General features: G+C 46.2%; 2 protein-coding genes across 3 annotated transcripts in view; one reads left to right on the top strand and one right to left on the bottom strand.

The window, feature by feature from the left end:
- The window catches only part of LOC135370767 (beta-1,4-glucuronyltransferase 1-like), a 48660-nt gene that overhangs the window by 14469 nt on the left and 15384 nt on the right, over nucleotides 1–18807 (top strand). The window contains exon 1 of one of the 2 annotated variants that reach the window (XM_064604586.1): nucleotides 13364–13542. The exons of the other annotated variant lie outside the window; for it this stretch is intronic. The gene's annotated coding sequence lies outside the window, so the exon portion shown is untranslated. Of the gene's footprint in view, nucleotides 1–13363; nucleotides 13543–18807 lie in introns of those variants that run through there. 2 annotated transcript variants of the gene reach the window in all.
- On the bottom strand, nucleotides 748–4631 carry LOC135370223 (oocyte zinc finger protein XlCOF15-like). Its single transcript, XM_064603926.1, has 3 exons — nucleotides 4453–4631; nucleotides 2417–2760; nucleotides 748–1096 (listed from the first exon to the last, which is right to left on the bottom strand). Exons 1-3 carry the CDS (start codon nucleotides 4490–4492, stop codon nucleotides 926–928), a joined length of 555 nt encoding a protein of 184 aa, XP_064459996.1. The 5' UTR covers nucleotides 4493–4631; the 3' UTR covers nucleotides 748–925.

Below are 18807 nucleotides of genomic sequence, written 5' to 3'. Positions count from 1 at the left end.
ACTGTTACGTCTCGCCATTCCTGGGAAGACGTCTTGGTCAAGTCGGTTCAAGCCCTAGTCATGGGCGTCTTCATGCGCGTGCCCGAGCATGGGATAGAACGCCATTCTGGGAAATCGACTTGAAGGCTGCGACCTGACTCCATTGTCTCTTATCAGAATTTTGTACGAAACCGAAATGTACGTCTCTGTTTTCAACGTGCACTTTCCTGCGAAGTATTCCGGACAGCGCTACCAGCTTGGCGGATCACAACAGTACTCTAATGTTTGGGTACTCTGCATGTAAGGCTATACCAGTACGCACTGCCAGTGGCCCGGGACTGTCATGCTGCCCAGCGAGCGCAGTCCAATTGCCCAATATTCCAGCAGCCAAGCGGGCGCATCAATTGGTTCCTGTCTCACAATTGCCCAGCACATGTCTGCGCTGTGCACGTTGATGACCTTTATGACAATTGCGGCGTATTGCGCTAGACTGTATAATCGAAACATGTACGTGCGGGACGAGATGGAATATGATACGTTATGTGATACGAGCACCGTTCGGTCTATTGTACGTGTTCGTCCTCGACAGGGACATTTTTACGACCCGCTGCAAGGATAGAGTTTTTATTAACTACTTGGTGAACTACAGCATCCGCGTTTAAACAAAAAAACCTCAGTGGTTAATATTACACTGATAGCTATAGAGATCAAGGATCCGGATCTATACAGATACCTAATCCGGGCACAAAGGCAACGACTACGGGAAAAGTAACCCGGACGACTCAATTCAGACATTTATTTCCGTACGCTGAGCTGACGCCGATTATAGGCCAACGAAGGTGCTGGAATTTTCCGCATCTTGTCGTTAAGGCAAGTTTAAGGACAGAACTGGCACTTGTTCTCAACAGCAACAACCGTCCCTTCAATACACGCACCAGGTGCAGACCTACGACGATGCCTTCTCTTCCGTCTTGCCGTTCTGCTTCCTTACCATCACAGGCGACTTGTGTGGCTTGTGAATGCACTTGTGCCTGCGAAGTGTCCTCCCCCGCTGAAATGCTTTACCGCACACCGTGCAGAGGAAGGGTCTGTTGCCGGTGTGCGCTCCACGGTGCTCCTTCAAAGGTATACCGTAAATCAGTTCAGGCGCAATCTCATAAAGCGAGTTCCTTCAATAGCGTAAGCCCTTGGTACCCCAAAGTTACCATTTTCGTCTCAATCACGCTCATAGTTTTATCGAAAATCAAAATTGAAAATTTCGGGCAACACTGTGCCGAAGTAGACACCAACTTCGCGTTGTTCGTCAGCTATGGCGGCGAAACTACGTCGTATGCTAGTAACACTGTGTCTAACGAGGAAATGTCCACGCCGCGCCGCATATAGAAACCAAGATAAACAACAACAAAATGCTGAATAGATCAGCGCCAGTGTTGTACGCTAAAATGAGGTTTGTTTCGCACCAGGCGTCGCCTCGACCGATTTTATCGCACTTTTGAGAATAAATTAATTTTTCCTTTTGTGTTATCTGTCAAGGTAATGGCATCCTTCGTTCCGCAAGGAGAAATTTTTCCACTTCCGTGCCCCTTTAATGGAACGGCCGCATCAGTTCGTTTATTTCGAAACTATAGTGTTATTTGATTCCTCCTGTACGCAAAATACTGGCGTAGTTTGACTGTTATTCGACGGAATACATGACAAGAGCAGACGCGGGATGTTGAGAGCATACCGGAATTCTCTCTCTGCAAAAACGAGAGAACGCCACTACCTTAGAATCATTGGGAGTGCGACTAGAGTCACTGAATACCTTAGCTATTCAGTGACTCCAGGCACGACCTTATAAAAGGAATGCCGCGGCCGTGGGGGCGTCTCAGAGTTAGGGGGCGTCTGGACGCCGCTTTTCCTCATCAAAGCGCCGCCCTCTCACTCCTCCGCTTAGAGAGTGACGTCACGCTGCCGGAGCTTCCGTGTCCGCGGAAGCAGCGCCGATGTTTAAAATTTGTTTATTAAAAAATCTGAGCACTTTTTTAACGAAAAAATTAGACATATCCCTGTTTGTAAACAAATGACGTCATAGTGTTCGACAGCGCCACCAATTTGGTAGAGTTGAACTACGCTCAAAGATATAAGGGGCGAACAAGGTCGCGCCCGAAAGCCACGATCTTGAGGGGATTACGACGGTCCCTGCAAGGGACGCGACCTTCGGTCCTACTTTTCTTTCGATAGGAGGCAGCGAACAAGTGCCCATTCGTGGAACCCAGCCCTCCCCTTACGATTTGTTTCGGTTTCAGTCTGTCTACCAACGTCATGATGACGTTTCCCGGGCAGAGGTCTACTAGCCGGGTAGATTGTCGGCCGATGCTATAGTGGCATCGTTTTTTAGATGGATTTTCCGGAATCGAGCGTCCACGGATGCAGCTTGCTTGTCGCTTCACGTTACCTTTAAAGCCTTCGCACCGTGAAACGCTTTTCCGCATGCGTCGCACGCGTGCAGTCTCATCCTTCTATGCACGAGGGAGATGTGCCGCGTCAAGTCACTCTTTTCGGGAAAATCCCTCGTGCAAACGTTGCAGACAAAAGTGCGTCCGGCCATGTGTTCTCGTCGGTGTATTGCCATCCTTCTCTTGCTCATTGTGCTGAAGCCGCACACGAAGCATAGCTGCTTAGCTGCAATATGGTGCTCCTCGTCCTCTATATGGCAACTTCGATCGGAGTCACTGGAGAAGAGCTCGTCGCAGGACGTGCACTGAAATGGCGTAGTGGGACAGTTGGCTGCCGATGGCCCTGCGAAGAATTTTACAGTCTTGGGGGAAAAGGTACTTTAAGGGACGTTGGAAAAATTTTATAGTCCTTTAAAAAGGAAAGCTCGACACGACGCTGCGATATACTGCCGCTAACGCTATATACAGGGTGTTTCACCGAATGTGATAAAAAAAATTCTAACTGGCGATCCGTAATCGCCGGAGGATTGTGGGACTTTCGGCAATTACCTTCTGGAAACGTTTGCCACCATTAAGGAAGGCTTTGGACAATTTTTAATCGCCGGAATTTTTTTTTTCAAATAAACTTTGAAAATTGCCGAGCGAACCGCACTTTTTTTTTAACAGAAACATGAAGTCCACCACGGATGACCACAGACCCAACGAAAACTATGCACAGTCTCGCAACAGAAATAGTCGAAAAAAGTCAGTAAAATTTCTGCTCACAACCGTCTTGTCACACAAGAAAACAAAACAACCGTCTTATCATAAAGAAGGCAAACAGAATGGGACACTTCATCCTCTAGACGCACATTTATTTTGGCGCACGCTTCTTTGCGAAAATCAAGCAGGCGGGGCTAAAGCGGAAATTTTAGTTTTTTTTTTTCGCTTATTTCTGTCGCGATATTGCGGATAATTTTTGGGGGGTCTGTGGTTATCAGTGGAGGATTCTATATTTCTGTAAAAAAAAAAAAAGAAGACGACGACGAAGAAGAAGAAGAAGTGAGGTTCGCTTGGCGATTTTAAAAGTTCAATTGAAACAAAATAAATTTCCCGCAATTAAAAATTGTCCAAAGCCTTCCTAAATGGCGGCAAAAGTTCCCAGAAGGTAATTGCCGAAAGTTCCACAATCCTCCGGCGAATACGTCACCAGTTAGAATTTTTTATCACTTTAGGTGCAACACCCTGTATATGTACAGGGTGTGTGCAGAAAAACATGACCCGCATTTAGGCACATAGCTTGTTGCCTACCTAAGTAACGAACTTCCGGTGGCGCACGATGGCGCATTTATGCGTGCGAAATCTGTAGAAAAATTGTGGAAGCCATACCCAGCTTAAAAAATAAACGGAACAACGAAAACGTCGGCTTCCGTGCATCAGAATAGGGCAACATGGTGGACAACAGGGTGTATGTGAAAGGGCAACATGGTGCACGTAGGAGAGTTGTGTTCAAGTACCGCTAGGGGAGCTATCGGTGCATAAATCGAAACGATGTCCCACATGGATGCTCATCGGTAGTACCCCTAGCGGTGCCTGCACATAACTCTCATGAGACGGAAATGCACTACAATGCACTGTCATGACCGCCTTATTCTAATGCATAGAAGCCCATGTTTTCGCGCTCTGTTTATTTTTTTACACTGAGTATGGCTTCCAGGATTTTTTTGTAGCTTTCGGACACATAAATACGCCGTCGCGCGCCACCGGAAGTTCCTCGGCTAAGTAGACAACGAGTTACATGTAAAAATGCGGGTCATGTTTTTCTGCACACACCCTGTATATGCGACGCTGCCGAATAACATCGTAATCGCTCATCGGAGAGAAGACGGCGTTATTTACACTTGATACGTGATGCGGTACAGGGACACCAACTATGTAATCGGAGTATTAATCGTCTCCACATTTTTGCACCGTGACTATCTTCGTATGCTGCAATAATATTTTTACCCAGACGGCAAGCCAGTCCTAAACACTAGGATGCCACATCAAACCGTACCTTCTCCGTGAATAGATCCGCTGTTTCCCGCTGCAGCCATCGACGCTTACGGCTATACCGTCGCGTTCGACCAAGGTCGTGTGTTCGACGTCTGCAGTAAGCACAGATAAGTGGCAGTAAGCCACCGATGGCACTTGTAACTTCTTCTTCTTCTTCTTCTTCTTCTACCAACACTTCTTCTTCATCGTCCCACGGAGAATGGCCATTAGCCACAAGGGAGATGTTCTTCTTCTTCCAAGGAGATGATGGCCGTCCTGTTCGAATTACCGCGCGGAAAATTTCTTCTTCATCGTCAAAAGTCTTTAACTTAGTGCCACGCATTTTCTTTCTCATCATCCCCGCAGGCACTTTCAAAGTTCTGTTGTTTTTTTTTTTTTTCGGGGCTGTCTACACTCTAAAACCAGAACTTCACATTTGAAACAACCGTCAGGGAGAATGATATGGTTCTCCTTCTCGATTTGTTGAAGACGGGATATACGTACGTCTTTTTGTGACACTTATGCAGTTACGTCAATTGCGGCAAAAAAGACGTACGCCTCTTACTTTCCACAAACGGCGGAACGGTGACAACGGTATCATTCCGTGCTATGGCTGGCCTTCACCGTGTTGTTTCATGATAATGATTGATTGATTGATTGATGATAGCGCTGATGTAGAATTGCATCTCAACGTGTGATACACTCTAAAGACTAAACTTCACCGCAATGCACGTTCTGCGCCAACCAGGGTTATCGCTTCTGATTCGTGGAGAGAGGGGGGCACAAGTCTTTTTGTGTCAATTATCAGGTATCCAAATCGACACAAAAAGGCGTACGCCCCCCTCTCTCTTCGAATCAGAAGCGAGAACCCTATCATTCGTGACAATGGTTGGCGCAGAGCGTGCTATGCGGTGGAGTTCAGTCTTTAGAGTGTCTGACTTCAGGAACTGAACATCTTACACTCTAAAAACGGAACATCACCGCCTGACACACCCCGCGCCAACCACTGCGCAGAATGATTATCGCTATATTATCGCAGTTATCGCACGAATGAAATTTGGCATTTCTCGAAACACGAATGTGATTTTTATTATCTTTCTGTACCGTTTAAGCCATACAAACAACTGCTCCTATACGCAACATGTCCGAATAAACTATACTAACGATTGCACAACAGCTGCGTGAAAAGTAATATAAAGGTGTTTTGAGCTGAACCAAACTTCCCAGTTGTTTTAACGAGGACGTCTACGCTACGACGAAACGTCCTGAAGAGCTTGTTAAAAACCAGATAACATCTGTAAGTAGTTTAACCACTAATACATTCCCTTTTTATTAGCGTCTCCCGCGTACATGCGCTGTTCGCATCTCATTATTTTGTAATATATGCGAGTAAGGTCCGCAATAAAAGAGCCGAGAACGGAACCGGTTTGGAAGGAAAACAATTTGTTTACTAAAAGCAAAAAATACATATAAAAGCACTACGGTATCCTGATACGTATAAATACAAGGATAAAATGGCGCATAAATCTGACGTATATATACACATATACGGTCAGATATATACCTGACGTATAAATAGTTGCGAAACAAATGGGACCATTGTGGCGAAAGTGCAGGCGGTAACGATATACGATAAGGATAACGATATACGAGCATAAGGTGTTTCGCATACGAAAACGATACACGCTAAAAATAGAACTTCGTCGCATTGCACGCTGTGTGCCAACCGCGTTGCCACGAGTGATAGGATTATCGCTTCTCATTCGAAGAGAGAGGATGGCGTACGCCTTTTTGTGTCAATTATCATATATCCCAATCGCCACAAAAAGGCGTACGCCCCCCTCTGTCTTCGAATCAGCGATAACCCTATCATTCGTGGCAATGGTTGGCGCACACCGTGCTATGCGATGAAGCTCTGTTTTTAGAGTGCACACTAAAAACAGGACTTAGCACGTACGCTCTTAGCCAATCACCATACCAAATGACATCGTTCTGCCCCCTGATTGGTTAAAAACAGGAGGCGCACGCCCTGCGCTTTCCACAAATCGGCAGTGATCGTTATCTGCCCTGATTTGTTGAAAACCGGGGGCGTACGGCATTTCTGTGACACTTATGCTGTTCATAATTGTCACAGAAAAGGCGTACGCCCCGTGTTTTCAACAAATCAGGGCAGATAACGATATCATTCGAGATAATGGTTGGCTAGGAGCGTGCTATGCGGTGAAGTTCATTTTTAAGAGTGTGTGCAATGGTTGACCTTCACCGTGCTATGTGGCGAAGTTCTGTCTTAATGTGTACAATAAATGATGCTGTCAAATCAAAGATCAGCAACTTCGAAGGAGTAATGCGATCGGCTTATCATGTTTTCGTTACCCTGATCGTCCGCGCCCTCCGATCTCCTATAAAACTGCCCGGCTTTTTGCGTTATCGTTCCTGATTTGTGGAAAATAAGCCGCGTGCGCCTTTTTGTGACAGTATGTTAGATGTCACAAGAAGGCGTATACTCCGCCCCGCACTCTTCACAAATCACGAGCGATAATTCTATCGCTCCGCGCAACGGTTACTGCAGAGAATGTTATGCGGTGAAGCTCCGTTTTTAGAATGTAGCGCCAAGAATTTGCCAGCTCGAACAGGGTAGCGCATTGCCCAACTGTATACGGTGACGTCACATGCGCCGCTGCCGCCACCTGTGCCTATACCTGACATACTTCCGCTGTAGAGATTCTCCAGGAGCCCGTAAACATCGCTGCTGACAGTTATACGCTTTGCCATCGCCATAAACAATGTGTCTTCAGTAGCAGACGACGGAACCCGGAAGAGCCATGGCGCCCCTAGCAGCATCCAAAGGAAGTTAAATCGCCAGATTTCTGGCACTCATGCGGCAACGGTCACGTGATCCCGCGCGGGCGGCACACTAGCAATTTCTGAACGCTAGGCCGCGTTGTCACGAAATGACAACGTGAATTCGCCATAAAAAAAAAAGAAAGAAAGAACTTTACTACATAGCACACTCCTAGCCAAATGTCAACCCACGTGGCATATTGTTCCTCCCTTGATTTGTTGAAAACGAGAGGAGGTGCCTGTCTTGGTCATGGATAACAGTGCGCAAGTTGGGAGGTTCAAACCTCCCGAAGTCATACTTTTGGCAGTGCATTTGGGAGAGGGAAGAGAGGGTGAAATCCTTCTCCCCCATGTAAGATACCCCACAGAACCCATCCCAAAATATTTTTCTGGATTTACTCCCATGATGCACGATGTGGTCCAAGATATAGGCGCTTCATCACATTTTCGACAAATCAGGAGGCAGAATTATATCATTCGGAATGGAGAAGTCCTATTTTTTGGCAGTGTATAGAATCACATTCTTATCACTCCTGATATGACGAGAGAGTGAGCAGTACGCATTTCTGCAACATGAATGAATACAAAGTTTCACGAAAATGTGTGAAAAAAAAAAAACTTTTTCACGGTACCATTTGTGAAGTACTTGATTATCCCGCCCCTTTATCTGATTACCTACACTATTAAAACAGAACTTCACAAAATAACACGCTGAAGGCGAACTATAGCACAGAGTGATACCGTTATCACCCCTGATTTGTGGAAAGCACTGGGCGTACGCCGTTTTGTGATAATTAACGTAGATACATCAAGTGTCAGAAAAAGTATGCACTTTCCATTTTTAACAAATCAAGAGAGAGGGAGATACCATCGCACTCTAAAAACAGAACTTCTCCAACTATTGCTGCGGAGAGAGAGGGCGTACGCCCTTTTGTGCAATTTGGATAAATCACAGAAAAAGGCGTACGCCCCCCCCCCCCTCGAATCAAAAGTGATAACCCTATCATTCGTAGCAATGGTTGGCGCACAGTGTGCTATGCGGTGAAGTTCTATCTTTAAAGTACGGGAATGATGAGGAACCTGTTTACTTATCATTTATTTATTTATTTGATATTGCACGCCCGTTAAGCGGTGAAGTTCTGTTTTTAGAGTGTAATGCCGTCCACCCTCCAAACGAGGATGGATCTAATTCGTAACGTGATAATCTCGTCTGGTTGAGACCAAAACCACCGCGTCCACATTTAGAAGGTCCTTGCAAAGTTCGTGGCACCAAAAGGCTCGCGGAAGAGTCTGCTGCTTCCTCGTATTGATCGGTATATTGAGTATCGATTTATTGATCTATTTCGGTATTGAGGGTGTCGACCACATTATCATGCCATTGCACTGATCCACTGCATGCACGGCTCTATGTACGCAGACGTCTCGGATATATCACAATATTACCACCAGAGATGGGACGAATCCAGAATTTGCCGAATCCGAATTCGAATTCGAATCCAAGGAAAGTTCTGCGAATCCACGAATCTTAAAAGGACCATGAAAGGATTTTTGACAAGCCCACGATCATTTTTAATTAGTTCCCCTGTACTAAAGCATTCACTCTGTGAAATTTGAAGTTGAAAATCGTACAAATAGCGAAAATATTCTATATTTACCACAGGCATGAACGGCAGCTGCTACGGCCCGCCTCCGAGGCGAACTGGCCGTGACATCATACACAGAACATGTTGCCGATTCGCGGACGGGCTTTTGCGAGCAAAGTGCAAATTTTTCAAATAAGCTTGCATACTTTGTCATGAAATATGTTTTAATTTGACTTGGAGACACGAATGTAGCTAACCGTTGACACAGAATCCTACGAGAAATGTAATATAGCCGTTGACTGTCAGCATGGTCACCGGAGCACGTTTTCCTCTTTGAACATCTTCTTCGTCAGAACATACCTTCGTCGGTGACATTAGAGAGGGGGGCGTACGCCTTTTTGTCGCAATTTTCATATATCCAAATTTCGACAAAAAGGCGTACGCCCCCCTCTGTCTTCGAATCAGAAGCGATAACCCTATCATTCGTGGCAATGGTTGGCGCACAGCGTGCTACGCAGTGAAGCGCTGTTTTTAGAGTGTACTGATATAGATTTGAGGAGTTCACTTTTTTTTATCTTTTTTCAACGTCATTATCTCCTTCATTATGCAGCTATAAGTGCTACAAAGTATAGATGGAGCCTGCATCTCCAGTTTTTTTTTTTTTTTTTCCGATTCAATTCAACGGGCTACCTGGTCGCAGCCGAGAAAACGTAAACGGTCTCGCAACAAACGAAAAGTCGGAGGCGCACGTGCGCCGCATGAGGCCGCGCACTGAAAATAAAAACGATGACACCTCTCGCCCGCACCCATGCTGCGCTTCCGCAAATTCTATCGCTGGCGCTGACGTAATGGGTTTGGCAACGCTGAAAATGCATGACAGATCGAGCCAGGAAGAAGACAGCCTTGTCCCGCACGGCCTTGCCTGACACACATAGAAGGAAAAGGAATCTCCGGTGGGGGGGAAAAGGCCTAGCAAATCATTATGCGTGCCTGTCTGGTCTGAAGACCTCGTTCGCCGGGATCTTCTTCTTCTTCCAAAAAAAAAAAATAAAAAATACCGCAGGAGAAAGTGACGACAATTTGGGGCCGGAGAATACAGGGCCTGTTACACGGATGGAGGTGCTGAGACACGGCTGGGGTGACTGACCAAGAATATAGTCCTTTTTTTTAGTTGCGAGCATATTTATTGTCGGTTTGGTTTTGTGTAAATCAGGGTTGTTTCCACTCCTGAGAATGGCTTGGCAACCCAATTCCATTCCGTTAATTCCCCGCCAATAAACGAAAAGGACTGTTAACCATACTGGCGTGTCCAGCAGTGCTAGAGGAGATTGACATTACCAAGCACGGAAAAAGCACAAAGAAAAGGTTATTTAGCCCTTGACCGTGTGCAGGAGCGGTACGTGTAAAGGGTGCGAGGGCAGAAACCAGCACGTTGAAACCAAAAATGCCACCGGGGCACCCGGACCATTCCATTCTAATTCCTAGGACAGTTTCCGCCATTCTATTCCAATTCCGGAGAGGCAACTCCGCAACCTGCGTACACTCTTAAAAATGAACTTCACCGCATAGCACGCTCCTAGCCAACAATAAACTCGAATGATATCGTTATCTACCCTGATTTGTTGAAAACGGGAGGCGTACGCCTTTTCTGTGACAATTATGAACAGCATAAGTGTCACAGAAAAGGCGTACGCCTCCCATTTTCAACAAATCAGGGTAGATAACGATATCATTCGAGATTGTGAGAGATTATCATCCGAGATTATCATCCGAGAGATGGTTCGCTAGGAGCGTGCTATGCGGTGAAGTTCATTTTTAAGAGTGTGAAGGCCAACCATTGCATAGAATGGTACTGCTATCATTTCTGATGTGTGGAAAGCGCGGGACACACGCCTTTTTGTGACAATTAAACATAACTGCATAAGCGTCACAAAAAAGGCGTACGCCTCCCGTTTTTAACCAATCAGGGGGTTGAACCATGTCGTTCGGGATGGTGGTTTGGCTAAGAGTGCGATAAGCGGTGACCATTCTTCCGAATCCGATTTGTTGAAAATGGGAGGAGGCGCCTGTCTTGGACACATTATGCAAGTCCAAGATAGGCACCTCCTCCTGTTTTGACAAATCAGAATGATATGGTTCTCTTCCGTGATTTGTAGAAAGTGCACGCCCTTTAAAAACACACACACACAATCAGGGGCGGATCCAGCCCCCCCCCCCCCCCCGAGACATACCTCTACCCCCCATTCCGGCAGATTTTCCTGCCGCACGGCGAATTTTCCTGCTACATGGCGACCCCCCCCCCCCCCGTCTTCTCTCTTTTTTTTTTAGTGCCCCCCCCCCCCCCGAGGATCTTCCCTGGATCCGCCCCTGCACACAATTACGATACGCATAAAATGACACAAAAGGCCTACGCCTCCAACTTTCAACAAATCACGAAAGCGAACCACATAATTCCGAACGACCGTTGTTTACCGTGTTATGCGGTGAAGCTCGGTTTTTCAGAGTGCACTGTTTACACGATAAGAAAAATGCGAATCTTCAAGCGCGGCGGCTTTTCAATAAGCGCTACGCTCTCACGGATATTTTTCCTACGCTATATTCAGCCTCCCTGCCTCGTCCACCGAAATATATATACGGCACGATCCGCGAATGTATGATGCAACGGACTTCGAATAAAGCATAAATGGATCGATAAAGCAAAAGCGATCATTTCTTTCGGGATCGATATGTTTCGAGCGTCCTCTTTCTTTTATACCTCGAAGTTGCCCCCCCCCCCTCTTCCCCTCCCTATAAAAGGCGATAATAAAACCATTCAACGCAGAATCTCTGACCCGCTTCGAATAGCCCGTTAAAAACCGAACTAAATTAACGAAACACCTGTTCAGGATATTACGAGAGGTACGGGACGTATTCAACGCCTATCTACCGTCGTGTTTGATGGCTCGTATAGTACTTGACACGACAATGAGAAGCGTGACAAGACAACCAGAGCCCAGTGGAACTGGTGCTGCTCCCACGATGATGAGAGAAAGGGGGCATACGCCTTTTTGTGTCAATTTGGATATACGATAATTGACACAAAAAGGCGTACGCCCCACTTTCTCCAACCGAATCAGAAGCGATAACCCTATCATTCGTGGCAATGGTTGACGCAAAGCGTGCTATTCGGTGAAGTTCTGCTTTTAGAGTGCATGATATATCCTTCTCTCCCCTGATTTGTTGAAAACGGTAGGCGTACGCATTTCTGTGACACTTTTGGAGTTGTGCGAATTGTTACAAAAAGGTGCACGCTTCATGCTTTCTACAGATCGGGGGTGATAACGGTGTCACTCTGTGTGGTGGCTGGCCTCTAGCGTGCTACGAAGGGATTGAAGGGTTATGTTAGTTGTCACAAAAACGCGTGTGCCTTCCGTTTTCAGGGGAGAAAACGATATCATTCGGGTCGGAGTGATTTGTTGAAAATGGGATAGATTCGCCTTCTTTGGACACTTTGCGTCTTGTATAATGTGTCCAAGAGATGCTTACACCTCCCGTTTTCAACGAGTCCGGGTCCAGAACAATACCACTCTCAATAGCGGTTGGCTCAGGGTGGTGCTATGCGGTGAAGTTGGATGGGATCCTGGGAAGCCTTTAGACAAGGGATTCTCAACAGGTGGGGAATTCCCGCCTGAGGATGGAGGGGACTTGGGAATGTCACGGAGGGAATGGCACCAGGTAACATTCGCGCACTAATCCACAGGACATGCCCCTCTCCAGGACCGCCCCGCTGGTATGTCATGATGGTTCCTGAGTGGGCACGGTACTGGAAGGGTGGTATATAAGATCTATAGCGGTATATGAGGTCGCTCTCCTCAAAGAATACTTTGAAGGAACACGGAAGAATCAATAAAATATATCTGATTCTTATACGGCAAAATGTGTGCACGGAGCAAAAAAAAAAAAAAAAACATTGACAACCACTGCATTAGACCATTGCAATTACTACTGGTAAGAACAGATTACAAAACTCAGAGGCAGAAATTGAGCAATATTTGCACTGTGGTGGCCCTTCAACCTAGCAAATTTCGACCTCCTTTCTCGACCGGCGAATGCTGGCATATTACCTAGAGTGCTCACACGCAAAAATCCACTCTACGACGCAAGCGTAACCTGGCTGCCAAACCAAATTGCTGACATTCCCCCGTTGCCAAGATGCCATCACGCGAGGCAACTTGAATGTCATTCATGCTCCCCTCTTTTCACATTAGTCCATCCTTCGGCGTGCAACAGTCAATTGCAGAAACATTCAGTCTAAGTGCAATCTGTCTTCATCATTCCAGTGCACTTTCTCTTTCACTCATCCCAAAAAGGGGGGGGGGGGGGACCCCTTCGGCAAAAGAGCGATTTCACAAGCGCCATTCTTACGTCACGGTTGACGGATAGACGCCTCCTCCGTCAAGGGCGGTGAAACACGGCGAGAGGGCGCTTCGGACGTCGGTCGCATCGGATGTTCCCTTTGCTTCGGGTTACCTGTGCTTGCTCTCTCCGCAAGAGACAGCTACCCGGCAGTGTGTAGCCGAGAGTCGCTGGTGGTGTGTGCACGCCGAACGTGTTGACTCGTCGTCGAATCCACGTGTATCTTTTTCGCGTCACGGATTACGCGGTGGTGGTGAAAGCTTTTGGAATCGGACATCCGTCCTCAAATTCATGTGAGTACGAAACTGGGACGTAAAAGTGACTTTGTAGGCGGTCGGACGTAAACACTAGCGAAGAGGATTCCGGTGATGCGCCGTCCGTGTCTGAGGAGGATGAGGCGAAGGGGCCTCGTTAATTGTTGTTTTCCTGTGCCCGATTGTTTTTGTTTCTTCCTCTCTCTCTCTCTCTCACAGTACAATGTGCGTCTCCCAAATTATGTTGCCTACACTGTGTTGTACGGCACGATACCTTTCGTTCAAGCAAGTGTTCTGGAGATTGCTGCTCTGTGGAGATGGAATATGTGCTGGAGATTCGGAGACTATTTGGCAATTCCTCTTCACTGCACCCCCCCCCCCCTCCCGATAACGGTGACACGACAAATGGGGCACCATAAACCTTGATAAATGTGTGTGTCCGGGAAGAAGCGCATCCCCACATTATTTACCTCGCACTAATTGCCTCACTTCACATTAACGCCCTTTTATTGCGAGTGTCCATGTGTACTGTTTCAGTTTCGTTTTCTTGTTTTCCAGCTCCTCTTTCACAGCGATTCCTCACACGTTAAAGCGCCTATACTACTGACGTAACCGTGTCCCGTTGACACGGAGTTCTAGCAGATCGCAAAGGCGCTCACGATAACCGTTCCCAAGCGCTATAAGACAATCATAGTATCACTCTAAAAACAGAGCCAATAAGGTTTAGGTAATTGGAGTAAATTTGCAGGCGATGAGCAGAACCTCACTGCATAACACGCTCCTACACTCTCAAAACAGAACTTCACCGCATAGCACATTGTGCGCCACCTACTGCCACGAATGATAGGGTTATCGCTTCTGATTTGAATAGAAAGGGGGCGTACGCCCCCTCGTTCTTCGACTCAGTAGCGGTAACCCTATCATTCCTGGCAATTGTTGGCGGACAACGTGCTATGCAGTGAACTTATATTCTGAGCGTGCACCGAATGACAACGTTCTCTACATTGATTTCGTGAAAACGGGAGGGAGCCGGCGTACGCCAGTTTTGTGGCAATTATGAACTGAATAATACCACAAAAATGGCGTATGCCCCCACTCTGTTTTCAGCAAATCACGGGAAAGAACGATGTCACTCGGGTTGATGGCTGGCTACACTCTTATCATCGCGAATGATATCATTATCTGCCACGATTTGTTGAAAACGGGAGGTGTGCGCCTTTTTTGTGACACTCATGCTGTTCATAATTGTCACAAAACGGCGTACACCTCCCGCTTTCAGCAAATCAGGGCAGATAACGACGTCATTCGAGATTATGGTTGGCTATAGGAGCTTGCTATGCGGTGATGTTCATTTTTAAGAGTGTAGGAGAGTGCTATGTGGTGAAGCTCTGATGTAGCCAATCGTCATCCCGAACGACATCGTTCTCTCCCCTGATTTGCTGAAAAGGAAGGCGTACGCCTTTTTGTGGCAGCTTTGCGGTTACAAAACACGCTGAACACCAGCCACTGCAGAGAATGATACCGTTTTCACCCCTGGTTTGCGGAAAGCGCGTGGCGTACGCCTTTTTGTGGAAGTTAACGTAGCTGTATAAGTGTCACAAAAAGACGCACGCCTCCCGTTTTCAGCAAATCAGGATAGAGAACCTGCATTTTTCCCGAAAAAGAACTAATAGTTCTTGCAATGCCCCAAAAAGGAACTAACTCCTTTTCTGTTAGAACGGAGGAGAGCTCGCGAAATTCCTTTTTATAAAGGTCACCGACCTATTTGCTTTTCTAACCAAATATCCAGGAAAAGGCTGTTCAACTCACACAAATTCACGAGTATTTAACTCTTTCGCTGACGATGACAGCATAACGTGAAAAAAATATATTCGGCTCCCGAAAGTTTCGTTCACTAGTCAACGACCGTAATAAGAGGGATCGTAATAAGCAGCGCAGACCGTGTCGACGCGTAAAGCAGGAGGCACAACGGGTTAAGGAACATTTTGATGCGGTTGATTGCCTTCACGGCGTCATCCATCACATCCCGGACGCAAATTGCGGGCCTTCCATTCCGCTGTCATGTTGATGATGTTCCGAGTGGCAAAGAGTTCTCGCAACGCTCGTTTATTTATAATCGAATATCGCTGGAAGAATGTGGATCATGACAATCGCCAATTCCAGGCAGGGTGACGACTTTGCGAAACTCACCGGCGAAACTAGTCCATATTTTTACTACCACCGCCTCCACCACCACCACCATCATCATCATCGTCGTACAAATGCGAGATAGCTACATGTACACTAAAAACTACACGCGGATTTTCGTGCGTATGGATGGACGTATTATAGCTTTCCTTTCCTCGGCATGATGATCCCTGCTGCAATAAGGTTTCGACTGTTTGGGTTCTACATTCCGTAAGTGTCAGGCTTTTTGCAGTCAGCGTGTCTCCTCTATAGTCTCGTGCTACATCTTTTTACACACTTATTTCTTATACTCTTTATTACACTTTATTATTATATCGTGCCGCTAGAGTTGCTCACATCTCCATGTTTCGCTTTTTCTGCATTTCTAGTTCCATGTTTGTATACCATCTGGAAATGCTATCTGGAATGCAGTTCAAACGCGTATCTTACATGCTTTACACCTATAAGCGAAAACTTTGCGCATCCCGCATACTTATTCTCCATATCCTGCAGCATATTTGACACCGGTATATACTGCTTCGCAACGAAGGGGGTTTCATTCTCAAAAATAATCTATACCAAATCATCTGCGACGTCAAAAAGAGGAAGATAATAGTTAGCATTTGGCCGGTATTTATTCTGTGCTTCTTCTTCTTTTATTTCTCAACACTTGGCATCCGATATCGTTACGTTTTCAGTTTTTTTGCTTCGTTTTTCTCTGGCACATTCCAAGTTTGCGCATCAACGATAAACTTTAACAACAACAACTTTAGTTTTCAGATGATCAATGAAGAGAGCTTCATCACGACACACACACACACACAGACACACACACACACACTATGTACACATAATAGTTGGCAACATAAGCAACTGGTTATATAAGCACGCGCCTCAGTCCCCACAAATACAGTGCTCACAACACAACTTGTAGATCCTGAACGGGTCCTGCTCAAAGTTCTTCACATGCAGATGGCAGTGACCTCTCCCAGGACGCCCCCTGTCGAAAGGTCCACCTCTTTCGTTCCACCACCCAGTCTGAAAAATCGCCCATCGTTTTCGGCGGACAGCGGCTATATATCGCGTGACACGGCATGCGCCGTCCAATTTGAAACCGCGCGGCTGCACGCGATCCATCCATAACTGTGCTCTCTGTAACGAACCGTATATTCGCTTACATGTGTTCGTTTCCGCAGAACGGACCGCTGCAGCAGCGCATCGCGTGCGGTAGAGATGTTTGCACTGCGACCTGGTGAGTGATGTATGAAGGTGGCCTTGCATGCATTGCGGTAATATAGGGCATTTCACTTTTCGCAGCCGCTTGGATCTCACTGAAGCATTGTCCAAAATGTTGTCGCTGTTCAAAAAGACTTCCTTCTTATTTCGTTGAGACGTACGCAGTTGGGATTATTCACGTGTGCGCAGTATGAATGTGTAGTAAAAATTTCCCTTACTATACACCACCTATTTGTTGTATTTATAATAGAATGCAATAAATTTTTCGTTAAAACACGATGCTGGACCTGTTGGTAACGAACGACTCATTTCTAAAAGTGTCAAGACGAACGTAATGGTTAACGGAAAAGTCTCGGGACGGAAGCTTCCGATATTCCGAACAGAGACTGTTCGAAATATCGGCGACTCTCGCGTCCAGAGCCGTATCGAGACAAGTTTGCGCCCACACTCTAAGAAATGAACTTCACCACATAGCACGCTCCTAGCCAACCATAATCCCGAATGACAACGTTCTCGTCCCTGATTTGTTGAAAACGGGAGGAGGAGCCTATTTTGTCCCCATTATGCACGGCACAAAATAGGCTCCTCCTCCCGTTTTCAACAAATCTAGGGCGAGAACGTTGTCATTCGGGGTGATGGTTGGCTAGGAGCGTGCTATGTGGTGAAGTTCATTTTTAAGAGTGCAGGGCAGGGTCAACCTAAAGCGCCCCCCCCCCCCCCCCACTCTTCTACCACTGCCGTCAGAAGTCCTACACGCTTAAAAATGAACTTCACCGCACAGCATGCTCCTAGATAACCATAATCTCGAATGATATCGTTATCAGCCCTGATTTGTTGAAAACGGGAGGCGTACGCCTTTTCTGTGACAATTATGAACAGCATAAGTGTCACAAAAAAGGCGTACGCCTCCCGTTTTCAACAAATCAGGGAAGATAACGATATCATTCGAGATGATGGTTTGCTAGGAGCCTGCTATGCGGTGAAGTTCATTTTTAAGAGTGTATAAACAAAGAAATGAAACGCCTGTTTGCTCTGCCGAAATCGTAAATTCAAATTTTCTTCATTCTCGCTTTATCTTGTCGAACCAACTTGCCGGGCCCTGCCGTTCGGCGTCCTCTCATGCGAGGGCCCCCTCTCGCACCCCCCCCCCCCCCCCCCCCCCCCCGCTACGGCTCTGCTCGCGTCCTAAAGGCCCTTCCCTCAACATTTCCCTGTCGATTCGCTGCCAGGTTTTCTACTTTTCTAAGAAGAAACGTTTCTTTTCTTCTGTTTGCGTGAGTGTATTAAGTTGTAAAGTACGTGAAATAAATCTTTGTTGAAGGTTGTGTGCGTGTGTGTATGTGGTCGTGCTGTTTACGTGTTTGTCTTAGTTCGTCTTGGCACTTTTTAAAGTGAGCAATAAATTTTCCCTTAGCACACCTTTCCATAACCGGCTTCAGACGCAACTTGTTACCCAGTGTATGTACTATAATACCTATAAGTGTACATGTGTACATTATATGCGTCACGTTCGCATATATGTGCTGTGTACTACTCCCTGCCACGTGAAAAGAGGACTGAAAACATTATCGAAACAACAGTTTTCGTCCTATATACTGCCGTTCATTTTCCTTTTCGAAAAAATAAAAAAATAAAAATTGAAACGGCGAAGCTGTCGAGGGATGAAGTTCACTATCGGCAACCGTTCTCAAATTACATTACCACAATGAAGAAACAAAACAAAAAAACAAGATAAAAACAAAGACGCACACATACACAGCACCAGGTTACAAATAATGACATCTTTTATATCGTGCACAAAAAATTTATCTTATACGAAGCTGAAAACTTTCAAGGCTCAAGTAAATTGTTTCCCAACATTACAAATATACGTCTCTTACGCCACCATACGCATAAAATCTT

Source organism: Ornithodoros turicata, chromosome 10 (genome assembly GCF_037126465.1).
Source record: "Ornithodoros turicata isolate Travis chromosome 10, ASM3712646v1, whole genome shotgun sequence".
NCBI lineage: Eukaryota > Metazoa > Arthropoda > Arachnida > Ixodida > Argasidae > Ornithodoros > Ornithodoros turicata.
Note: the sequence above shows the minus strand (reverse complement) of the source record. Positions and strands in the feature narration are given on the sequence as shown.